This window comes from Rhipicephalus microplus, chromosome 6 (genome assembly GCF_043290135.1).
Source record: "Rhipicephalus microplus isolate Deutch F79 chromosome 6, USDA_Rmic, whole genome shotgun sequence".
Classification (NCBI taxonomy): Eukaryota; Metazoa; Arthropoda; class Arachnida; order Ixodida; family Ixodidae; genus Rhipicephalus; species Rhipicephalus microplus.
The window spans coordinates 43,828,627-43,855,326 of NC_134705.1; the positions used below are offsets into that span (position 1 = coordinate 43,828,627).

Here is a 26,700-nt window from a genome sequence, read left to right on the forward strand (position 1 = left end):
GTTCTGTTTAAGAGATTCCCGTTTACTGAGAGTCTACTGTACATTCTAATTGAATGCCTGTGTTTGCTAGTGAACACCACATTATTTACACACCATGCAAATCATGAAACGATCTATCAGCAACATTTCTGGATTAGATGACATCCGCTGATGAATAGCTAAAACAGTTTTCCACTACCGAATTCCCTAGACTTTAGGACCCTCTGCAGAGGATGCATTTTGTTGTCGAGTTAGACTCGCACAACGGAAGCTGCGCCGGCCCCGATCATGCCATCATGGATCAAAACACTCGCGTGATCGCTGTTTATTCAGCCAAATAATTTTGAATCGTGGTTGTGATTTTGGTGGCCCCAAGATCAAGCACATGTTGTGACGTGCCTCCACTGCGACTACTGGTGCTAGACACTCCCAAACCCGAGACTCTGGCACAGATTAATGCAATTTACGTTCATTTTACGAGGGTAGTGCAGCAACAATTCGATTAGGTGCAAGAGTGGAATCACTGCGAACAATAAATTGCAATGATGAAAACCTTTGTTCATCCTATGTGTGGTGCTTGCATGACGCGTTGAAACCTATATATAGTAGACACTGTCATCTGTTTGGACTCATTGTGAACAAGACTTCCATGTGGAAACCAAAATGTTGTTTGTCTCCTTTTATTTGGTCAGCGTACCCTTTTCGTTCGCCATGCTTCATTACAGCCATACGGTTTTCGTCAAACTCTCGATTTCATTTGACAAGCAGATACACTGAAACATCAATACAACAAACCCAGATAAAACGAAATATTGGTTATAACAAAGTCAATGAAAAAGAGACTTGCAATAGACATAAGGGTTAAAAACAAATCTTTAAAACAAATTTTTGGATAAAACGAGCCTATTTTCATGTAAGATGCAACTTTGTTAAGAAATTTGAGTGTACTGGACAGCATAATTCTCATGCCACAACAACGAAGTACAGATATTGGCTGCATAAGGGAGGTCATGATTAGTGTATGGTTTACCATGCATTTTGCAGAGCTTATAGTACTTTGAAAAAAGGCATGATAAATTCTGGAAATATTATGGAATACTGAAAGTGGTGCTCAGATTGTTCAAAGTCATAGACAGTGGAAAAAGACGTCGTTTATTTGTAAGATCAGTTACGATAATAAAGAACGTCCACAAGAGGCCTTAACAGGAGGCAAGCATCTTAGGTGACCGGCCCCCGTCAAAGCTTCACCAGCTTAGCCGCACGCTCCACAAACTCCACCAGAGTGCGCACTGGTCGGCCTGCAAGAAATCATAGCACACAATTGACACAGAGGAAAAGTAAACCACAGAAACGAAATGCACTCATAAAAGCATATGACAGAAAAGGCTGCCCGTAATGAGATAAAAATGATCATCACTAACACATTGTTGTCCCTGCCTTTTTTTTTTGACATGGCAGCAGTGCACCACCGCAGTATGAATCATGTATCTACTGCCTACATTTCGTTTAAGCCTGCATGACAAGGAATCATGAAGAGGATACTTGAAATTATCAACAAACGCCCACAAGACAAGCAAAATGACAGATGAACGAAATATTGGTTATAAAAAAGTCAATAAAAATTGTCTTGAAATAAACATAAAGTTAGAAATAAATCTTTATAACAAATTTCTGGATATAACTTCCAACTGAGATTTCTTGCAGAGAAGCATAAGAATAACTTAAAACGTTGTAACCAGAATAAAAAGAAACGAAAGCATGGAGTTTTGTTGAAGTGAACTGTTCAATGTACATAGCATTTTGCCAACAAGAGTCTCATCGACGCCTGAACCCGAATGGTGGTAAGATTCATTTTGTAACTCTGGGAGGAGCTGGACATAGAATTTATCAAGTCTGTATTACACTACATTTAGTAGAACCACTACCACATAGGAAAAAATTGGCCACTTATCTGCACTGTTCACTGTAAATGTCGTCATAAGACGACAGTCTTCTGTCTAGACGCCCTGCGCGAGATGTGCGTGCCATCTGGCAGTAATGTCGGGAAACGGGAGCTTATACAGAACTTAGAGCCACTGGTATACGGCAACACCATGTCATCGGCACCCTTTTTCGTGCATAGCGTCCCCTTTTCAGCGCAGCGTAAGAAACACGTAATTCATGTAGGAGTGAACAATTGCGTAGGGTATTTATTATTACCTTTTACTTATTATTATTACCCTTTACTAGACAATATCTATGTATTGTCTAGTAAAGGGTAATAATAATTTTTCTTGGGGTTTAATGGACAGACGCCGAAGTGCAGGAATCCGAAAGTTTCGACCACTTGGGAGTCTTTAACATGCACCAAAATACATAAGCACACGAGCCTCAAGCATTTTTGCCTTCATATAAAATACAGCCGCGGCGGCCGCGACTCAATACAGTGGCCTGCGTTTCTAGTAAAGGAACACGCCACGTAATACACATTGATGTCACACCTCAGATTTGTGTAATATTTGCTTTCTGTTCGAAAAGGTTCACTAGTATGAACGCAGCCACCAGGTCAAGATGGCTGCCCAAAAAGCACGAAACGTTCTAAAAGCTTCTCGAAACGACTAGAAAGGTATGTGGACATCTATGTATATTATGTTACGTTGAGTAAACGTTTTTTCTGGAAAGTTCTTTAGAAGATCATGAGAAAACCTTCTGCACAACAAGTCTTTTTCAAAACTTTTGCTAAATGTTATTTTCTAGAACTTCTGGTAGAATTCGCAGATGAAGTCTCGATTGTCCATGCCATATATGCAGGGTGTTTTCTACGTTTCTTTTTTTTTCTTTAAATCAAAATATTCACTCTACATATTCATGTAGTATTTATTTTTACATATTTTTTACATATTTAAATGTATTAACAAAGCCCTCTAATCAGCATCAACAAATTAAGATGCACAAATGCGGAGGGCGTCTGCGGGGCTAGAACAATTTTACTTGTTCGAACGTGCTACCCGCTGCTCGATCACTTCTTGAAGGGTCGAGTTTCAGTCGATTTCTCTCGCGTTGTAAGTGTGCTTGCACTTTGTGTTCGTGTTTTGCATTCTGCCAGTGCTGCTGATTAGGGAGATGCGCTATACTCTAGTGAGAACGTGTGGCGTCGTATCTTGGAGCACTCGCCAGGTATGTACCACATTGCTGCTGTCGGCGCTTTGTTATCACCATGTTCACCAAGTTTTTCTTACCATGTGCACGATAACTGAGTTTTTGTTTACGTGGGGACCGTGTTTTACTGCAGTATTTCAGCAGTGTTAAGGCAAAGTTGTGCAACGTCAAGCACAGACAAGTTTTTTCGCTTGTGTGGAGTATGAAGTATGCACACACAGCGGGAATGCGGCGGCAGATTTGAGCAGAGTTGTGGCGGTGGCCGCCTCTGTCGGCAGTGGTGTTGGAGGGGGGCCTTGCACGCGAGTGACCACTGCTTTTTTGTTTAAGGGGACATGCTACTCGAAAAACGATTTTCTTTAATAAGAGTCTGAATTTAACACAAATTGGCATGCTAATAGAGTTTTTTCTCCTCTTTTCAAATATGTCATTTATTTTCATGTAGATTGCTTGGTTTTCTTTCTGCAGGTCAGATACTGCAAAATTATGGCCATTGTTATGCAACAATTCTGACCTATAAAAATTTGAGATAAAGCATGCAGATATAGCTGACTATGATCCTTTGGAACTGTAGAGTGCAAAAAACTATATAAATTTTGTGTGTAAAAAGGTGAAATACAATAATAAAATAGAAAAATTTACTATGGCTCTAGTTGCCAAGGGCTTTCAATGTTATGTAATTTTTGAAAAACATAATCAAGCAGCACTGACAATCTGAATAGATACTTGCACTCTATGGGCCTTCATCATGCTATGTGCAAAATTTCATAGAGGTATGACAATTCTAAGTATACGAACTAGCGTGTATAAGAAGCACAGATCACACCAAACTGAAAGGAGAAAAACGCATTTGAAAGTTTGAAACCTTTTTTTTTTATCACAGAGTTGTTAGAAATGCATAATCTTTGGCCATAATGTTCAACAGAACTTTGAAAAGCTTTGCAAGTTATGCAAGTTACTAGAACTGTCCTGCAGCATAGGTTGTGCCCTCACGGTCCTTGCGAGCACTCTCTTCTAGCCGTGCCCTTTTCACTCCACGACGACGGTGGGCCTTTGCTTCTGCTGTCAGACGCTCGGACATTCTCTTGATGCGCCTCGCATCGCGGGAATCACTGAAAGTAACTAGATCTCTAGATGGCAGTATGTTGAGCTCTTCCAGGATGTGCTCGAAAGTAGCATGACCCTTGTTGAACCACAGGATTGCCATAGCTGCGGCAGTCTCGACAACCGTTCGGGAGACAAACTTAGTCATGGGGCAAAGTAGCCAAATTTTGCTGTTCAGGGATTCCGATGCGTTCTGGGTTTTTCTTTTGATGCATTGAGCAAGGAGCTTCTCATCCGTTAGCCGCTTATAAATGGGCAAAACAGCCAATCCCTGCGCTTTTGTCAGGAGAGGTGTGTGGCGTGGTGCAGGTTCACCAAGTGCTTCAGCGCGTTGATGTTTGCACCACGACTCTGTTCCTGCAGGGCAAAACTTGTGGCTGCCAGCATTGTCAGTAGAGCATGAGTGGAAGTACGAAACCCATACTGCAGTGTACATATCCCGTACACTCCCCCTGTTGCTTGTTATGGCAATCTGATAGTATGTTTGGAGCTTCTGAATGGCGGGCTCTTTCATTTTCTGCCCTCGTGGTAATGGCACATGCAGCTTCCGTAGCGCGGTGCCAAGTCTCTTGGCCACATGATTAGTGCAGTCTTCTTTTTCTATATTGACAGCATCATAGACTTTTGACTCTGCAACTGCACTATATGCTTTGCTGTCACCGTCACTCAAGAATGTCATGAAATGCAGTGGGGTGTCATAAGTCAATGTTCTCTGCCAAATGCGCATTGCAGCCTCCGTTTCCATGGCATGGGAGGAACAGTCTGCATTTTTTTCACAGACTGGGTCATGGAATGCCTGCCACACTTTCTCGTCTGGGCCCATATCCTTGTGCCTACTGCATGTCAGGCAGTAATTTGATATGACCTCGAAGTCTAAGCAGAGGCCAGTATCTAAGGAGATAACTGCGCCAATCCCGTTGTGGCTTTTGTGACCCCTCTTCTGCCAAGTGCCGTCGAACATAACAGCCACATCAGTTTCGCCTGCTACTTCTTTCGTCAACTCTCTGGATCGGTGCAAGTTTTCACTCACAGCTGCCATGCCATGGCAGCGGTGTGCATCTTCTTTGCTATCGAAAAAAAATCCTTGGTGGTGCATTGGCTTTGGGAGTCCAATAATGGAGCAAAATCTCGACAATTGCTCATGCCCAATGCCGACAGCGCGTGCAGCCACCACCGCCTTCACATTTACAGCGAAACTATCTCGGGAGCTCCCACTGTCGTACCGTTGGCTCACTCGGCTGCTGCCGTCCGCCGTAACACGCAGTGACGTATAGGAGCACGAAAGAACAGTCGCTGAGCATTCGATGTTTTTGCAATGAAGCTCGAGGAGCGACGAAAGTCCCTTGCGCTTTTCTGCCGGCTCCCGAACGGCAAGTTTTTGAATACCGCAAGCAGGGCATGCCGCACCTGCTACAAGTGCCGTCAGCAAGAGGGTGTCGCACAAAACTGTCGTTGCACAAACCTCATCGCGCTGTCTTTCGTCTTTTTCAAAGAAGCCGAGCTTCTTTTCCGAAGCACTGACGAAAGAAAGCGCAGCGTCAATCCCTTCATCGCAGCCACTGTCGCTCGCGCACTTGTCGATGCCGCCGTCATGCCTAGCACACGTAGGCGCGTTCTCGTTCGTCGCCATCGTTCGGGGCGCTTTACGTCGGCTTCCCTTGAACTTGTGCTTCGTTCGAAACTTCTGCGGTCTCACGTTGCACTTTTTCGGGCTTGTCATCGCGGAAATATGCGTAGACGCGCAGAAAAGCAGACGGACCAAATGCCGATGGCCGCCACCAACACAGCTGAATGACTCGGTAGCCAATGGCGATGCGGCTTAGGGTGCCGCGCGTTTCAAGCCGCTCAAACCACGTAATAAAAGGCCTCGTTTTTTTTTTTTTTTTTGCCCACGTACGAAACTGGCGGTCGTCAGAGCTGTAAGAAGAAGGCCGGACGCAACTTTCCCAACCGATCGCGATGGCGGGCGGCTCTGTGACGGGGAGCAGCGCGCAGTCAAAGATGGCCAATATCGGCGCAAATTCACGAAATTTTGAGCCACCGCGATGCCTTCATACACTTTTTTTTGCATTTTGCGGTTCGAATTTAGTTTTGAAATTTTCACAGATGAAAGAAGAAGGTTTGAAGATTACAATGCAATCAAAACCAGAAATACGAGAAATTTCGCTAAAAATGCGATTTTTGGACTCTCATCTACCCTTAATATTTCTGGGGCATTTGTTAACTGTAGGCGTTCATCACGCCTAGGGCACGTAAGCCTGTCTAAGGCAGTTTCATCTGCTGTATGTTCCATTTCAAACAGCTACAGTATCATTATATGTTATGACTACTATCAGAGATGTCTTTCCTTGCGTGTGGCCGAATGTATGCCCGTGTATGCATCTGCGCCGGCACGCCTCTTAATAAACTACGGTGATACTCGAGTTGATGTGTGTTCATGTGCAGCGTGTTGCATCGTCTTAGGTATGGCTTGCAAAGGTTGCACTTGCGCTTAAGTGTTCATGCAGCTCGTTTAGTAAAATTTGAACTTATGGTATACACCAGCCACATAGGTTGCCTCATGCGGGCTAAATCCATGCATTTTAAGCCATTCGTTTACCTTCAACTATAGTTTTGAACGAATATTTCATGACTAGATGAGGCCGAATTACTGTACCCTACTATGCGAGCACTAATTCAGTCTTTAGTCCACGCGTTCGAGCACCACCGATTTTACTCTGCTTATTTCAACTATGTTTGGATTTTGTTTTGGTTTATTAAATATTCCATGCCCCTCACCCAACCTTGGTGTTGAAAGTTTGCTAAACACTTTTACGTGTACAAACATTAAGAATAGTTTAGAGCACCACCATTAATGGCATTTTATGATTAATGACAAGCTTAACGGTATATTGGATAAAGTAAACTATCTAGGCATGCGTTACAGATGTTAACGAGATCTGTGGTATGTGCAGAATGAATATTTTATTTATCACTCAAAACTCATGATAATGCTATAAATCCGCATAAGCATGCATAAGTCATGCACGTATTGCTGTTAAAATCTGAATTTGGACACCGTATTTATTTCAGAATAATAAATATAGACTGCAAGTTTTCAAGCTATCGGCACTGAGGGAATTATAGAAATTCGAAAAAATCAGTTTCATTAAATCTTACTGCTGAATCGCGGTCAAAAGCTTTCAAGATTCTCGTTCCCGAAGATCGTTGCAGAAACTTGCATGCTTTATTGGGATGGTGTGTGGTTCAAGGTGGGTGCCTTGTGTCTTGGTATTTCCACATTTTTTTTTTTCATCAGACAGCCTGTGATGCGTAAGTGAGGAGTACTGCCTTTTTAGCCAACCAGAATCATTGAAACTGAAGACAATAATTTGGCAGCACACAATAGTAACTTAGTGACACCATTTTTTGACATTATAGACATAATTATCCCAGTGTGAGCAGCCCGAAGAAAGCTACATTAGTTGTATTCAAAATCAAATTCATATTTAATAATACTGGTTACCTGCAATGGATACTTGATGAAAGTGCATACCATCATGTATGTGTTATGGTATCATTAAATTTGTTGTCAATGCACTATGCATGAGCGCAATTCCAGCATGGTTTTAACACATCTGAAATGTGGAAGTTGCATTTTCTTTCATAAGGTTGCAACTGTGTTCGCCAAGAATACCAAGAAAGTTTTGCTTGTAACATCTCTAGTTTGTGTCCATCCTGCTTGTTTAAAGACACATTCTTCCAAATCACTTTAAATAGACTGACAAACTCAGTTTTGCTAAAAGACACATGTTACTAAATTGCTTTTTCGGCGTTTCTATTGCAGCCTATGCATGCACCTCGTACGAACTGAGCAAGAAAGAATTCCGGACAAGCCTATCATCAATGGTGGCTCGTGAAAAAGTTCGCTACTGAATGTACAGCAGCTGCGCATGGCTTCTGTTTCCTATGAAATGGAAACTTCACTGAGCCACCTGGTTGCTGTATTTAGGTAGTGCATGTTCAGGATGTTCAAAATTAAGCATTTTGTTTTTATGTAAAAGAGTCAGTGCTGTAAGTTGTGTGTGTAAAAGCCACCTTTGTAGATAGCTAAGTGTACAGGGGAACAAAATGTGCAACAATAACTATTACTGGCAGCCGTGCCGTTGAATAAGGTTCAATAATGAACTTATTAGTGACTGCAGCAGGCAGCCGTGTACTTATAAAAATTTTAGCCAGTCAAATTTCTACATAAGTCCAAAATTCTGGCATGCCTGTGTTCATATATCCCGCTGGAAAGTTTAGCTTTGGCTTGAATCATTATGCATGCAGGACAGTGAGCACTAGCACACAGCTACTACTCCATGAGGTGCCTCATATAATCTGACCATGGGTCGACGCTGTAGACAAATATTATAATGATTACCTTTTTACTACCAGCTGGTGATAGCAAGCACTTACTGCTCGTCCCACCAAGAAGTAATATTTTGCTGATCCTCACTGCCTTGCATGCATAATCGTGAAAAGCACAATTAAACTTCCGAGTGGAATATCTCAGAGCATAGAACTTTTCCGAGTGGGAGTGTGTAGAAACACGACTGCCAGAATTTTTATATGCAAACATACCCACTTATTGCAGGCACCAAAATTTCGTTAGTCTTAGTTGATTGGGCAGCCGACAGCATTATTGTCTTACTTTGTGTCACCCTGGGCACATAATGGCGGTTTTCTGTTCTCATGGCTGAATTTTAATGCAAGCACAAAGCACGTCTCTGAATGTGTCGATGCTGCTTCCTAAGGTTTTATGTCATGTTCAATTTTTGTGTATTCTGTAGAGGTGTGCGAATATCAAAATTTTCGAATACGAATTGAACACGAAACATAGCTTCGAATACGAATCGAGTATTGAATAATCAAGAGCTGCAATTTTTTGCCACCAGTAATCTTTTACTCAATCATATAGCTAGGTCGGAAACAGTACAACTGTGATTACAGTCGGTTATTGCGCACAAAAAATGTTTTTTAAATGTCACTATCTGTACTTCCCAGAAAGCTTAAGACTTTAAGAGTTGAGCTTGTGACTGATGTCTGGGAATCAATCCACATGTTAAACAGACCTTTTGTATTTTTTTTTATGTGGTAGGACTTTATAACAAAACAAAAAGAAAAGCTTTCGTACCTTCCATGATGACAAGTGAGAACGGTGGGTTGATTGTAGGAGACGTTGTCGCGCGAGCGCGATATACGTACGATGTATTTTCAAAGGCGCTTTCAGGAACGCAGTGGAATTACACAGCAATTCGTCCGTCACCTTACGTGCGTCACCATTAGCAACAAAAAACTATATGTGATGACGCCATTGTAACATTGCCGGAAGTGCATGGCCTTTTTTATGTTTGCCATTGCGCGGAAAAGCACTCCTGCTCATTCGCATGACCATATCCGCTATCATGAAATGATTCTGCAACTATGAAGAGGGTATACATGCTGACGTAGCGGTACAGCTGACAGACGATTCGTCAGGCTTCGACATGTGCGATACGTTTCTACCATTCATTGGCGAAAACTGGTGTGGCTATACATGAAGCCCGTTACCAGCGTATGTCAAACTGAGTGCGTCCCTAGCTAAGTGCATGCAGTGCATCGCCTACTGAGCTCACTTCATCAGCTCCGCCCCCTGTAATGTATACACATGCATTTGCCCTTGGGTAGAGATTTTTTTTCTTCCTGCTCGCTCAGCACGGGACCAAGCGAAGGTGTGAAGACTATTTAGTCGAGCCAATGCCGCGGCGGCGAGTTGCCTTCGTTTGCACAAGGGATATGCCCTTGCGGTCCCGTGTACAAGAGTGCGGCAGCGTACGGTGTGGTCAGTACGCTTACGGGAACCGTAACAGTGCTAAACCGCTAAGCCACACGTACTGCCGAGCAGGCAGTACATGATTTAGATTGATCAAGTATTTATCATTGGCAGGTTTGTCGCGATGATTTGCCGCCGCATTTGTTTGTAGCCGTGATCACACTGCCATGAATTTCCATGCAAGCATGATCACCGCACTTGCACTGAAGTCATTGTAATCACTGCATGATCTACTGAGGCTCTTATGGCAAATGCGGAAAATCGTAAGTTCTTCACAGTGGCATATGCGAACGAATAGGCCTGTGCGAACAGTAAATTTTAGGTTTGAAGCGAATAGTGATTTTGGCCAAATAATTTTGTATCGAATTCAACTAGTATATGTGACATATAAACAAAAAAAGGGCATATTCATATGTTCTCCTAACCTTTTATTGAAAATAAAGAGCGAAAAAGAGTTGCAGTCATCCCATACTTCCACAATATATCTCATGGTTTGAAGAAGGTAGGCTCGAGATATGGTGTGGATGTAGTTTTATCAGCCCCGTGCAAAGTAAGCCAGATTTGCAGAATGACGGATGAGCGACTTAGTGGAATCACCAAAAAAATTGGACATGCGCCGTAAAACACAGAAATTTGTAGATTGCGCAGTTGGTGTTGTTTACATGATTCCTTTAACGTGCGGTCGTTGTTATATAGGTCAAACCGGGCGGTGCATCAATAAAAGGTTAGAAGAACATATGAATGATATATGCAAAGGAATTAGTTCAAACCTTGTTTTGCACTGCAAAAGCTGCGGGTGCCAGCCTCGATTTCTGGGCGTGAGTGTGCTGGCACGCCACATGGACAGGTTAACTCGTGAAATAGCTGAAGCGTATTTTATTAGAAAACATAGTGACGGATGCGTGAGCCAACCTTCGGTGGCCTTGCATGACAAAGAGTTCGCGCTTTTAGATAAGGGTTAGCCACTGTATCATTGTACCTTCTTTTTATCAGACCATTCCCCGGAATATGTCACGTTGCTCACGTTTGCTGTAAAAAGATTGCCTGTTGTATATATTATCATGTGTGCTGCGAATAATAAAATTCAGTTGGTAGTCAGCGCTCGTGTTGTCCTCTTTACCTTCCGTGCCTCGCCTTTCATCTGTTTCTTCTAGCACCTTCATGCTCGCGCTGCAGCCCTCATTACCATGAATTCTTATATGCCTTTGAACTATCCTTTTTGGACATTTACCAGAAGTGTTCTAGCTTTTTTTGTGTTTTGTAGACGGCTGTTGAGGAAGTGCTTAAACTTTCGCTGGGTGGCTGAATCGTTTTGGATGACATACAGACAGACGAAAATTGCTGTGTTCAAGTATTCCAAAGACTATCGCTTAAAAAAAAAAGAAACAAGCAATTCAATAAAACCTCACCTGCACTATAATTTGCTAGGAATGTTCTGAAATTAATTTCTGACATTACTGAAGTTTCAGTATTCTGTTTCGTTTTTCTGATCTGATAAAAAAAATAGGTGGCATGCTGGCTCAATTGCTGGTAGGGCTGATGGCATGCTGATAAAACTTTTGCATTTTTCTGAACATAGTTTACACTTAAGTATCATAGGACTTAAAATCTTACGACAGCATGGAATACGCAAGCTATAAACTGAGCATTTAAGATGAGGTGAAAGGGCAGAAATACAATAAATGGGGCACTGTTTTTATTCTTAGGCATATTTTCTTGTGCTGACACAAAGGCACCACTTAAGCAGTAATTACCATAGAGTTTCTTAAAATTAACCAGAGGGGACTCTGGCACTGCGATCCTTTAGCGGCCATGGGAATGAGAAGCAGTACACGGATTTGCCTAGTCTTCGTACTAGCGGGCGGCGAATCCCACTTGTGGCTATGGGTATTGCTATGTTTTGGTTTTGTTTTGAAGGAAAGATCGAGCCCTTTTGAGCTTTGTGACCCAATTTTAAAAGGTAAGCTAAAAGAATAAGGTAGTGAAGCGCAATTTCTGAACATTTGCTGGTTTTTGTTTCGTGAGAAAACAGCTCCAAGCCACACGAACACACACGGAGCCAGAAGTATGAAGATTAGACAAATCCGTGCAATACCCATTATTCTCATGCTCGCTGAAGCACCGTGCGTTGCAGCTCCCATAGACACTAACACCAGAGTTCCCTCTAGAGTATATAATTAAGAATCTTTACTGGGTCAGTCAAACCTGCCCCTTTAGATCATGGCTGCACCATACTCTGTTTCGCTACTTTGGTTTTGCACTACCAAAGCTATGTAATGTAAAAAACCCACAAGCTTGTGCAGCGAAACATAATTCTACACACAAGTGCCTTAAAATTCACAGGGTTGGCTAGAATCGGCATTTCTTTGGTGTTTTAAGCCATGTCGATACAATAATATGTTTATTCTTCTTCCCGTATATTTCTTACACATTTATTATTTGTGTCAGGTACCACCGATAACTGTGTTTACAAATCAACATGGCAGCACCCCTCCAGAAGAGACCGCCCGCTTCGATACGGACTCGCTCTTGCTACACGCTCGCTGCGCTGACAGCAGTAAACAAATAGTGAAATCAGCCATTGATTTGCTTTATCTCGCACAGTAGTGCATGCTATGACTGTAGCTCACTGTTATGATTTATTGGCGTGCTAACTAGAAAGTCGAGCTGACAGACGCGTAGATTGCTTCAGTGACAAAAAATCAATGTGATAAAATTACACACTTCGTATAGATGAACTCGATCCACCATTGATGTCATTGCTCTAGCAATGCCCATGATTGCTCTGCATCTGCACATACCTGCCATGCCCGATCCCAAGTAGGGCACTTCATCCTTGTTCTCCATGACGCCTGCAATGTCGAGGTGTGCCCATTGTGGGCACTTGACAAACTCCTGCATTGACAAACAGTGGACACTGATGTTAGAAACATTGGTAGACATTCAGGAAAACAAAGAGTATGCAACAAGTTTGGCACCTGATTCCATTAAAGGACCACAAAACTAAATTCGAAAACTTGAGTTTCTTGAGTTCTTTATTAGTGCTGCATGCAGGCCACTTCTCACCAATTAGTGACAAGTGTTGCCTACAAAATATTTTAATTTTGTTTTAAAGTAAGGCTGAGTGCTCATATAGATCATCAGCACCAATCCACATCTTCTCTAGTTTGACGTAGACAAAGGCCCCTTGTGACAATCCATGAGTAAGGCGAGTATTGTTGACTCCAGAGAACACTTGCGGGGTGTGCACAATACCTGGACTGGCACTCCGCAAGGACTACTGTTCGCGACCCTTCTCACTCTGTTATTGGGCTGCTCTCAAGGTGGTGTTGGCTGCTTAACTCACGTATGTATTTCTTCATTTTTTTTCTGACAGAGACAAGCTCAAAGCACGCACATTGTTTCCTTCTTCCCCGTCCCTAGGTCCTCAATTTTGCAAATGAAGCATTAAGCGTCACTGAAGCTTGAGCTCACGCATTTACGAGCGCTTTGAAAAGTGGTTGCACTTTCGGTCAGTAGAATTTGAGCGCGACAACTAGGTTCTTTCAGAGCATCGGCCTTCGACTCGGAGAGCTCCCGACCACTTTGGCTTTGAAATGAGAGCGTGGCATAATCTGACTGGCCAGCAGGACAGCTCACGTAATGCAAGCCGGCAAATCTTGAGGCTGATGGTAGGCGTACCAGGCAAACAACACCAACAATGCGAGCACGCATTTAGGAAGGTGGCATCGCCTGGCGCATCATACTTCCTGCACATGTGTTGTTAGAGGGGTTTTAAAGCGTGTGTGGCGAGTTCACATCTATGAAGCCATAAATGCACCATGCAAAATAGAGGCGGCTAGTGATAGCGGAGGAAACGTTGAAGCTGTCAGTACAGCAGCTCGTACATAGTCACATGATTTACCCTGAAGATGGCAGCTCGTATGTCGACAATCGCCAGATTTATGTGCTGAGCTCAGAAGGATGTCACTGCATCCAGACAAGTCAGAGATGTCCACTGTAAGGTCCCTAGATAAAACAAGTTTCCAAGGCAGCGACACCTTTCCCTTTCCTCCTTGCCTATGTTCCTGGAGCGCCCCCTAGAAGATTCAAAACTTTCAAGAAAAAAAGAATATTTGGGTTCAGTTACTAAGGTGAATAGATGTAAATGAAACAAAATTGAACGAAATGAGTCGTAGAATAAATGATTGCTTTTATGAACATAAATGGTACGACACAAGAGCAAGCGGCATGTGCGTTACTCAACTGGCAACATTGTGCAGTTCTATATTTTGCACCACACGCCATGGCGTCTCGCGTTGTACATCATAATTCGTCCAGTTATAACTAGTCCAGTTCTCCGAATGTGTTTTGTTCGTGCGGTGATACAGTGAATGGGCTTCTCGCTGGATCCTGCCAGTGACCACAGGGCGTGACATTGTGACCAGTGATTAGAGCCGGCTTGCGCACATGCAACGAAAAACCATGGCCAGAGTGGCACGAACGCTTGACTAACAGCACTGCGATGACGTTTTTTTAAATGTGCCCATTTTGACAACCATGCTGCCAGGTGATTCTGGTGCGGTACGCAGATCTTCCAGAAAAGTGAGAGTTCTACTGGTGAGGTGTCCCGAAGCAGCACGTTACGACTCCTTTATGCCACGTTTTGGTCAACTGGTCAAGCGTGAAATGTTCCTGAAGGTGCGTTAATTACACGCTCCAGCTACTTTCTATACGTGCATACGCACAAGCATTTGTAACAACTGACATGCACTAGAAGCAGATTAGACGTGCTCCTGGCGTTTCAATAAAAACCGACAAATAAACTCGCTTCGCAAATCCGCGCTGACGTACATTGACGGAGTTGTATGAAAGCGTTCGCATGCAATGTTTCATAGCTACACTTCACGACGTGCTTCATTTCGAATAGCACGAGGTAAGTTGAAGACAGCGAAACCATTTTCTGTTGTTTTACGGACACCGAGCATTCTTGAAAAACTCGTATAATGCATTGAAAGAGCACCGCAAAACAATCTTGGCCGACTTGGTGCTAACTGAAGTGCTCCTACTTTTCAGTTTATGTCCTAGCTAGGATTTCACCTTTTGTCACGACGAGAATCCAGCTACAGCCGCATGCGCATGCGTACTCGTTTTGAACGCTTTGCACATTATTAAATAACACCACCAGCCACTTGGAATATCCCGTGCAAGGAACGCACCAATTACAGACATGGATTTCAGAGAAACGGAGGGGTAAACGAGAGAGTGAGGAGGAGGGCTCGAGAACAATGAGTGACGCTACCTTGGAAACTTATTTCATTTAGGGACCTTAGTCCACTGAACTGATCAGCGCCATCTGTCGATGTGGTGCAGGCATGTTCTGGCTGCTTACCTCGAACTGGCTGCTCGGTGGCACTACAGGCGCGCTTCTTTGACATCGCTGATGTATTCAGTTGGTACACTGCCTTTCACACTCTGATTGCAAACTGTCTCGGCATCTGGCGACACCGTGCCAGAGAACTGGAGACACCAACCGTATGACAGGTGCAGTGCTTCGCTGCTCCTTTTCTCGCCGCTCGCTCTCTCTCTTCCCTGAGCCCCACTCTCCTGTCCGCTCGCTCGTACGTATATATAAACAGAGTGAAGCGCATGCCTCACTCTCGACTTTTCACTGGCTGGTGAACGTGTAAATGATTGGTTACAGTACAAATTCTCGTCTCGTCATTATTTGCGCCATTAAAATTACTACGCTGTGCACTCTCGACGCAAGAAATGCATTCGCATTTTCTCACAATTCCTTTCGGGGAGAAGGGGAGAATTTTTTTTATTGCTTATGTAAATACTAGGCACAAGAAAAAAATAAAAGCTCAACTCTTGTGACTAAAGATATGTATATACGGTCAATCCCATTTATAGACGCACATATATAAGAGACAAATGAGTATAAGAGACACCAGCGTGCCTAGAGTAAAATACGGGTTGTTCAGAAAATGCATACGAGGTATTCTGCTTATAAGATGCATGCCTCTTGCAAAGGAGTTTAACTGTATATATATTTTTCTTTAGTCATTATCATCATCATCAGCCTGACTGCACCTACTGCAGGGCAAAGGCGTCTCCATAATCCGCCAATAAACTCCCACTTGTGCTTTTCGCTGCCATATTATACCTACTAACCTTTTAATCTCATTGACCCACCTGACTTCCTGTCTCCCCTTTGTGCGTTTGCCTTCTCTGGGAATCCAGTCAGTTACCCATAATGACCAGCGGATATCCTGCCTACGTGCAACGTGCCCAGCCCATGTCCATTTCTTCTGCTTGATTTCAACTAAGATATCTTTAACCGTGGTTTGTTCCCTGGACCACTCTGCTCTCTTCGTCTGTTATGGTTACACTTACTATTTTCCTTTCCATCGCTCGCTGCGTCGTCCTCAATTTGTGTTGAACCCTCTTTGAAAGTCTCCATGTTTCTGCTCCATAGGTGAGACTCAAAGGCCTCCAACATAAAGAGGTGTCTCGCTACTTTACTGCTAGGAGACGGGCGCTGCTCGAATTGCACTTCCTACCCGCACCGCTGTGACATTTGCTCACATTGAAGAAACACTGGTCGGTCGTTGGTTGCGTGCCGATGACATTTTACTGGCTTTGTGTCACATTGCTGAAGTAGTTGAAGTCAAAACAACAGGCTGCACCTCCCTCTGCCTATGGCCAAGAAGTGTGACAAGGCCGTGCAAAAATTTGAAACATGATGAAACGCATGTTCCAGCCTCTGTAACTTCTCTATATTACTGCATATTCGCAAGATACTTGAGGCAGCATATTTATATCACAAAAGCGCTTATATTTCTATTCACTAAAATTTTGGACCTCTGTTTTTTTTTTTACTGACCCTTTAAACAGAACATCAACGGACCCAGACAATGTTTTCTGCTCAACAGGGGTTCTGTTTACTGAGAGATGAACAAAGGTGTAGAATCCAAGAGTGAAACCAACTGTGCTGCAGGCAGCTGTTCCATTTAGGCTGCAGTTCCATATAACAGATTTCCATTGACTGGGAGTCCACACTGAAAAATCTACAAAAAAAAAAAAATGCAATGCTTCAACGGTGCAACGTACATGAAGGAAAGCTGCGGCTACGCAGGAGCCTCCAGCGCCAGCCTGTTTGGAGATGTTGTTGATGTCCGCAACGGTGGACTTGGTCATCTGCTTGTGGTACAGGTCAAACAAGGGCATGCGCCACACACGGTCACCGGTCACACTGCCAGCCTGCACAGCGAGAAAGCAATAATGCCTATTGGGTCAGTTGGTACATATTTGTTCTATTCCAGAAAACAGCTAATTAAAAATGAGGACGAAAACATGAAGACTTCCTTTCATCCTCAATTTAATCCTCATTTAAGCAAGCTGTTTCCAAAGAGATACGAGCCCACTTTACCTATAACAACTGCAAGTGCTGAGGTGAGTAAGTGAGAAGACTGTAGCATTCTGAAACTGACGTGAGCATTCGACATGGCATCCATAGAGAAATTATTGCTATAGAAGTACTACATACATTAAAGTAACACAAGCACAGGGATGCAGTTAAAAAAACATCATGAAATTTTGCACTTGTCAAGAACTATACAAACGAATATGCAATATTTTCAGACATTCACTTCAATGCTACACAAGTTAATGCTGAAATCGCTCATAGCAGTCAACTAGCCTAGTCAGCTTTCCTTGCAGCCTTTAAACTGCATATTTACAGCTAAATATCTCAATGACAGCTAACCAAGGTAGTGAAACTTATTTTCAGCAAAAAGCACTTTAAAAAGATTGTCCTCAAGTGCAGTTTCTGAAGAGCTTTTATGCAAATCCTGCAGCCCTCAAGTTTTCACCAGAATTATTCAACATGAATTCCCTTTTTAACATCACATTGCTTTAAACTAAACAGACACACCTGCACAAGCCTAGAAAATATACAACCTGTGAAACAGGTGGCTTAAAGACATGGCACCAAGTATCTTGTGTGACTTATTTTTTTTTAAGTGAGAACGCTCTTTTGAAGAACAATGTTTCATGGAGAACAAGCTTACCATTGGAAGCATCTGTCAATTACTTTCAAAAGCAAGTGAAAACCATGCAAATGAAATTTTCAAAATTTTAAGGTCGTTTAACCTGGTATGCAAAAAGTACTGGTTGCTTTTTACAGTGGTGAGCCAGCCAGTTTACCATTTGAAACAATTTTTGGAGCCCAAAAAGGTCTGTTTTAGAGCAGATTTCTAGGAGGAGGAACTGTGCTTCGGAGCAGACAAAACGGTATTTAGAATGATTTGGTGCAAAACTTGTCTGAAATTGTGTGAATATTCTAATTAGTGCACAAACTGGAAATGCTACCTGCTATTTGAACAAGGAGACAACACAGACATCCAGAGAGCAGCCATTAATCAGGTTCTCAGCACTGAAGTGTCGCATTCCAGTTACAAAATAAGCAGAGCGTATACTGTTTCTGCGATATGACAAGTCGTAAGGTCATTCAGAAAACAAAAAACCTGATTATAAAACCAGCCATCCAAAGCTAAAGAATGAAAATGAAGAAAACTCGATTGTTGCAAGTGAGAACATACTGTTTAGAATTGCTCACATAGATAGTGCGTTAAATAATTGCCACAACTGACTGTGAATAAACCTCCACTCTACTCAATAACTGCTAGAGGTGTGAGAACTGAATGGCAATTTCCTTTCAATTTAGAAGGACTTTGGGCTCAGCGGTTCCTGGTTTCACAAGTTCACAAGAAATAAAACTATTTTAAAAATGAAATGCGTGATATAACAGCTGCTCTGAAAGGGCTGTGGTCAGTAATAAATCTGAAAATGACTAATTTATTCAGGGCAGCCATGAAGGAGATGAGTTGTTTGTTGAAATGTTGGCTTTAGCAATGCCACACGTTCACGAATTTTCACCTAAATATGCTGTCAAAAGGAAGGAAAATAGGAGGAAAAGAACGGCATGGAGGTTAACCAGACAGTAGGCAGCTGGTTTGCTACCCTGCACATGGGAGGGGGATGGTGGAGATGACAGATAGAGAGCAGAGAGGGAAGAGACATAAACACATCACACTCAGCAGCCCACGCGCAAGATGCAATGGGTGGGTATGAGCCTCATGCTACTGACATGGTCGGGGAATAAGATGACAGATGGCAACCGACTTGTGAGATAGGAGGAGTGCAAGCGTTTTTTTTTTTTGGGGGGGGGGGGGGAGGACAAAGTCAATGTGAAATTTGAGAACAAACTGCGCCTGCGCTGAGCATGCTAAATCACTTTAGAATATTAACAGGCCGGGGAGACTTATTTTACCTCTTATTGCAATACCAGCTCCTGCTGTTGCCGTCATGCACTCCGAGGCGCATGAGATAAGATGCCCTCCCCCTCCCCCTTCCCTTAATTTAGAACAGCCTGCTGTCAAATGCTCAACAGAGAGGAAATTCCCAGCCCATCCTTATCTAGCATCAAAAACGCGAGGGGGAGGGGTCCTTCTAACAGCAACTGCGACCTTTACGATTTTACGAGCACGGCGATTGCTGGCACACATGCTATCTCTCAATCTCAGCAGCCTTCAGGGCGAAGAGAATGCGCAAAGAGTGTTCCAATTTTTTATACTTCGAGTAGTCAAGACAGCTCGTAAATACAGTGGCATGTAATGCTGTGACATTGGTGGATCATAAAATGTATAGGTTCGCAACAGCTTTTCTTTTCTTTTGCTCTCACCTCGTGCAGCAGATTCCAGAGGGCATTGGAAGTGCAGAAGACGCCAGTTGCACCAGCACCCAGCGCAACCACCATGGCACCTGCACAGGGCACACATTGAAGCACAGTAATGTTGTACTGCTATTGATGTAGCATTCACAAAATGTGGCTCAACTGATCCGCGTCAAGTTTTATGCTTGTCCGTTTTCTTTATCAGGCATGGTGAGCTAACCCAGGGTGTCTACCAATTTCATATTTCTGAATTCCCTGACTTTTCCAGGTTTTTCATGATAACTAAAAGCAAATTCCATGATTGCCACGTCTGCTTGGAAAAATCTGTGCACTGGAAGGAAACACTCGAGTGGCAAAACAAAATCAGGCACTCCATCTAAAATAAGTAAACATATTAGTCGCACTCAAAATTTTCTGAACGCGTGCGGTAAATGTAAAAAAAATATGTATATCTGGCCAAAATAAATCCCCTGAACCAGGCACTGAGCAAGTCAGCTGCTTATGTTCGCAAGAGCCATGAAGCGAACACACCATTTAAAAGTAGCCACAAATGAAAGTTTGAAGAAGCCTGCGATAGTCCAACATCGCAGTCACAGCTGCTAGGAAACATAGAAGTGGTGCCACCTCACAGCATCCGTGCAGAATGAGAACACAGAAGCCTGGCCAGTTCTGCCACTATAGTATAATCTAGTTTCCTATAATGGCTATAGCCCACGCCGCTTAGAATGTGGATTGGATTGAATTGAATTAAATCAACCTGAACTGCTGTGTTTATTGACTCAACTATTAGGATGCCGATTGGATTAGGCCTGGCTCGAACTGGATTGCAGTATTTACTATTGATTTGCATCCCCGTTTAGCTTGCACATCCCTAAAATATACTTTTCTGAAAAAAAAAAAAAAAAGAATAACTACTACTCGCGTATTCTGTGTGCCTTGCCTTGACAACGAGTAATAATATCGTTGCAAGAACAGAGCCGCACTGCAAAATTTTCCTTCTTTCTTTTTCCGACGAGCACATGCATGTTTGTATTTTCTGTCTCTGAGCTCTGATGCTTGAAGTGCAACAGAAGTCCTCGGACCGCTGCAATGAAAGCTGGGGACCCCGTTTAAAATGCTGATGTTTGAATATGTGGTGGCAAGAAGGAATCTGTCAAGGTGCAACAGCTACCTGATTTGGTGCGACTATAAAATTCTCCGCATTTAAAATAAGCTTGCATCATGCCAGTACCTAGAATCCAGATAGAAACGACTGTACATACGCTGAACAGGAGTGATGGGACACATCTGACAATGTACTCTCGGTGCTTAAATCACAGATTTAGGCGTAGTTAGGTACGCCGTGCCTTTCTTATGGCTTTTATTGTGAACAAGGCTCTTTCCCATATCGGATGCCGAAATGTCAGTAAACTTTGTGTTCTATGGGTCGGTGTATCCTTTCGCGTTTAGACTAGAAAGTAACAGTTATGCGCTGCCTTTTTTTTTTTTTCACACTTCTTCTAGCAGCTCACTGTAGTTACAGTTGGAAGAGTGACATTGCAAGCTGTGATCAATGATAATGCTTATTTTTGTGACGGCCGCGCAGAACTGCTCCCATCATCATCAGCAGTCTAACTACACCTATGGCAGGGCAAAGGCCTCTTCTATGTTCCACCAACCAACCCGGTCATGTGCTTTCTGCTGCAACGTTATAACTGCAAACATCTTAATTAAGAAAACATGTGAGTCCAAAAATGCAAGTTTTTTCTAAAATGACATATTTTTTGTTTTGTTTTTTGCATTCACTGGTTTGTTTCTTTACTTTTACGAGGAAAAAAATTGAAAATAATAATTATACTATAAGTAGGTTAAAATTGCTTTTAAAGAGCGCAAGGTGGCCACCAAAAACTAAAAAGCGCTCACTCAGTGTCTTGAGTCTCCTGGAAATTGTCATTTGGCTGCTTGCCATTGCATCTTACATGAGCAGTTCACCAAAGCCACATGCTCCAAACAACCACCATCATTCCCAAGCTCTCATGATAGAACAAATCATTTTAAAAACATTTTTACTACATAGGTGAGCGTTCACTTATACCTTTAAACTGCATTTTTCTCAAGATCAACTTTGGCCTAACTTCATGACTTTTGAAACCATGTTTTTGGTACTTGTAGTAGCCAGATCAGCATATAATGCTGCCCATGCTCAACACGTGAAGCATGCAAGTATCTTTTTTAGAACTTTATATCCCCTATATAATTACTACAAACCTGAAGTAAGCCATTCATATGGGAGGAGCATTTTCAAACTTCCCCCATTACAATTTTTCTCGTGCATTAAAATGTCTTATATGCACTTTTCATATATTATTTGCATTTTACAGTTAATGTAGAGCAATATGAACCATTCGTGGCTTGAACGATAAAGGTTAAGAGGCCGAAAAAGTATGTAAAAAAAATTATATTTTATGCATTGTCATGGTAGAGAGCAAAAACTATGAAACTTACTAAAAACTGATTACATATTCCAAATGAGCATTAAAGCCTATATATACGGCAAATATTTCATTTTCATTGCCTTAGGGTACAGATTAGACAAGCTCTTTTTTGTAGTCGCATCTACCCTTAATCTCATCTGCACACCTAATTTTTTGCTTGCCACCTATTTTTCACCCTTAATGAACAGCGGTTATCTGGACTACACGCGACATGCCCGGCCCAAGTCCATTTCTTCTCCATGATTTCTTATAAGGTTACCTCTTTACACATATATCATTTTCCGTTCACTCGCTGCATCGTCCTCTTTAAGCTGAACTTTCTGAAATACCCCTCGTTTCTGCTCTATAGGTAAGCACCGGCAAGATGCCCTTGTTATGATTATACCTTTTTCTTAAAGGTTAATGCAAGATTACTATTCCTGACTTGAAAATGTTCGCCCAATGTGATCAACCCCACTCCTATTTTTCTAGTTATTTCACTGTCATGGTTCAGCTACGCGGATACTACCTGTCCTAAGTAGACATATTCCTTTACAACTTCCAGCATCTCTCCAACTATCGTAAAGTGCTGTTTTCTGCCGCGACTGTTGCACATTACTTGCGTTTTGTGCATATTAATTTTTTAAAACCGACTTTTCTGCTTTCCGTGTTCAGTTTTGTAATCATAAGCTGAACTTCGTCCCATGAGCTACTCATCAAGGCATTGTCATCAGCGAATGGCAGGTTACTAAGATACTCTCCGTTAACTCTCATCACCAACTCTTCCCAATCTAAGGCCCTGAAAGCGGGTCAATGCATAGTAAACTTGAGGTTCTGTGTGAAATTCAAGCAAACAGATATTTGGTCAAATAATTTCAGATTGAATACTGTATTTACTCGCATAATGAACCGCCTTCCCCCTTCCCCCCCCCCCCTTTTTTTTTTTGAAAAGTTGAACCCAATTTGAAGGAGGGTTCATTAGGCGGGCAAAAAAGTCACGCGAGTTGAAACAGCGAAAATTTCGCACAACGGTTTTGCTTGTCTTGGTGTGCGAAATATGCAGCAAATCTTTTTCGTAGCCCAAAGCTTTTCTTGCTTTCTCCCGCAATGAATGCCCACGGATGGATGCCCAAGTGTCATCCAGGCAGTCGGTTCCCATGCTCCAGCACATGCTCTACCAACCATTACTAGGTTTAAAGGGGCCCTGCAACCCTTTTCTGAGCATGATCATAAAACATTGCCGATTGGTAGTCGAGGCGATAGAGAACGCGGGAGCCAAATATTACAGCGCAGCATGCCGCCTGGACTTCACAATCAATTATCAAAGTCAGCTAAAAATTGCTCTCTCTTCTTTCAACAAATCACGAAAGGCGCTCAAAAATGACTCTCAAAAAGTCCATCTATCAGCCATTGGTTGATATGAACATGGCGTGCTCGGTCGTTATAGGTCGCAACGGGAGGCCGTGACTTGTCCACGCGTGCACGTGCGATCATACAGAAAAAGCTGGGTATTCGATGAAAAAAAGAGAAAAAAGTGCTCAAGGTCACGAGGCGAGCATGACTTATTTTCTTTGCCTCTGCCAACCCTCCCTGCTTAGCCTCCAGCGCTTTTGTAGGGACGAGTGAAGAGAGAATGCAATCGCAGCATGCAACGAATCTCTGTAACTCTGCTCATAGTGGATGAATTTCTAAAATTTTTGCACCGTTGAACTTGTGAGGCAATGGAATTTTTCCGTAAATCCATACCATGGTTACTTAAAAAAATGTTTCAGGGCCCCTTTAAAAACACCCGTGTAGAAAGCATACCAGCTGAACGCCCCTTGCCCAGCAGGTGTTCCCTAAGTTAGTTCACTAAGACAAACCTGAAAACAAAAACGCAACGCCGGGGCGGTTGCACTTTGCATGGCTTCTAACAAGGCAGGCGCGCAGTGCGTTTCTATATGGCGCGCCCGCCATCTCGAAGACCATACAAAGTGCAACCGCCTCGATGTTGCGTTTTTGTTGTCAGGTTTGTTATCTTGTTGCCATGCTTGCGTGGCGCTGTAAGCAAAAAGATTTCTTCTCCATTAGACAGATTGCGCTCTGCCTCAATAGGCGCTACTTTTTAATTTCGATTGACGTCATCCAAGCTCGCACTGCTCAGAACTGTTTAGCATGGCTGTTAAACTATGTTTGAAGTTTTCTTGCACCATTATTTTGTGATATAACGGCTTGATTTAACGTTGTTTCGATCATCAACAGCACTGACTATCATACCGAAATAAAATGAATATATGCATTAAAAATATTTTTTTCTTTCTTTTTCAATTATGCAAGTGGGTTCATTACGTGAGTAAATTTGGTAACTTCACAGCAGCAAGACAAAACATCCTACCTGTCAGGGTGGCAATGTCCACAACTACTTTAGGGTTGAAGGTGTCCGCGTAGCACAGAGCGTCTGCCAAGATGAGCCGTCCTTCAGCGTCAGTGTTGTCCACCTGTACGTACAAAATTAGAACAGATAATTGGAGTGACAAATAAAAGGACTGAATGTGCAATGGCATTAGTGCTCACTACAGCTGGCCACTGACCAAGCAGCCTTATGTATTTCATTGAGCACAGCATAAACCGGACATGACATATAATCACACCTGGCATAACGATTTCTGTTTGATAAAGGCTGCTGATTGAACTTTTTGCCCCCAGAGCTCTGTCCGTGCACTTTACCACCAGCCTCAGCAATTCACGAAAACAGAGAACAAGAAGGTGCTACACTCAAACCTCATTATATTTCAAAGTTGTATCTTACACAAAAATAAATACATTATATCCAAAAATTTGTTATAAAGGTATAGCCCTAACACTATGTCTATTTGAAGAGTATTCTTCACTTACTTTGTTATAACCAATATTTCGCTATATCCAGGTTCGTTATATCGAGCTTTGAGTGCATTTGAACTGCTGAATGTAAACTGTTTTTGTTTGCCAAAACAGGCATGACAAATATGTCAATTTTAAAGAAATCAAAAATTATTCGAGCAAGATCACTATTCGCTTAGTATTCTCTCTGAACCTAAAATTGATGATGATGTGTGGTGCTTCATGGCGCAAGGGCTATTTGATGGCCAAAGAGCGCCAGGTCGTGTGACAAGAGATGCGAATACAGTCAAATCTCGATATAACGAATTAAGTGGGACCGCCGCAACTCGTACGTTATTTTGAAATATCGTTGTAATGAAAAACTTCGATTGTAAGCAAGAGGTCAAACCTAGGAGCGAACATGACATACCTTGGCAGTTGCCGTGTGCGCCGACAAGCAAACAAACAAACAAACAAAAAAATTACACACACTTCAAACGTTCTTTATTTGAAAAAATCTGTGATTTTCTTCTGACGCGTGGAGCACAAACGGCTGATTAAGTACGCCTCAACACCTTCCACCTTACGTAGCACCTCATCGGGCACATCACTGCACCGACCAATGTAGGTGCGGACTTTGTTCATGTGCACAAAAACATCCGAGTGCGATATGGTCTCATCCTCTTCAGTGTTCGGTGATACAGAGTCCTCTTCCTTCGGGTCGTCGTCGTCACTGGAGACGTCGCGAACGCTGTTGACAATCTCCTCGGTTGTCATGTCCGCCGACGTTAGTGCTGCGCTGTCGCTCTCCACGTAGTCGTCGAAGGAAGAGACGTCGGGCAACAGTTCCTCAACTTCAGTCCACAGGTTTCCTGGGTTGCTGTGGTCCTCTTCCAGGTTGTCTTCAACTTGGGCAGGCACCTTGATTAGGCCTGCTTTTCGCCAACAGTTACGAATTGTTGACGTCTTCACGTTCCACCAAGCTCCCGTCAGCATTTCCGCCGCTTGACGAACGTTGACTGATGTCGGCTGCTTTAAGCGGAGATTTATAATAAAACGCTGCACAAGGCGCTTGCGAAATTCCGCCTTAACACTCTTTATGATGCCTTGATCTAGTGGTTGCAGCAACGACGTGTTGTTCGGTGGCAGAAACTCCAGGCGAACGTGCGTCAAGCGAACATTCACAATGTGGGCTGAACAGTCGTCGACGATCAAAAGAATTTTTCTATTTTCTTTCCTCATTTGTTCGTCGAGTTTGATGACTCACTGAGAAAACAATTCTCTTGTCATCCAGGCATGCTTGTTCGCACAATAGTCGAACGGTAGGGATACGACGTTCTTCATGCAGCGAGGCTTTGCGTATTTTCCAATGACAAGCGGCTTGATTTTCTTCGTGCCCGACGCATTGCAGCAGAGCAAGACCGTCACGCGGAGATGCGACTTCTTGCCTCCTTTACACTGCTGACCTTTGAAGTGCATCGTCCGATCTGGCAAGAGCTGGTAGAAGCACGCGGTCTCGTCCGCGTTGAAAATGTCGTCTTCGGAGTACGACTCTGCCACCTCTCGGAAACGATCGTTCCGCCAGGAATCTGCACCCTCTTTGTCCGCAGCCTTTTCTTCACCTGAGACTACCT

At 42.9% G+C, this 26,700-nt stretch overlaps 1 protein-coding gene across 1 annotated transcript in view; it reads right to left on the reverse strand.

Moving 5' to 3' along the window:
* Nucleotides 1-1,112: 1,112 nt before the first annotated feature.
* The window catches only part of LOC119167650 (cytosol aminopeptidase), a 98,082-nt gene continuing 72,494 nt past the window's right edge, over nt 1,113-26,700 (reverse strand). The window contains exons 11-15 of the mRNA XM_075865963.1: nt 24,603-24,705; nt 19,785-19,864; nt 17,153-17,302; nt 12,859-12,952; nt 1,113-1,277 (exon numbers count right to left, since the gene is read on the reverse strand). Coding sequence (XP_075722078.1) covers nt 1,216-1,277; nt 12,859-12,952; nt 17,153-17,302; nt 19,785-19,864; nt 24,603-24,705 — 489 coding nt within the window. The 3' untranslated portion in view covers nt 1,113-1,215. The remainder of the gene's footprint in view (nt 1,278-12,858; nt 12,953-17,152; nt 17,303-19,784; nt 19,865-24,602; nt 24,706-26,700) is intronic.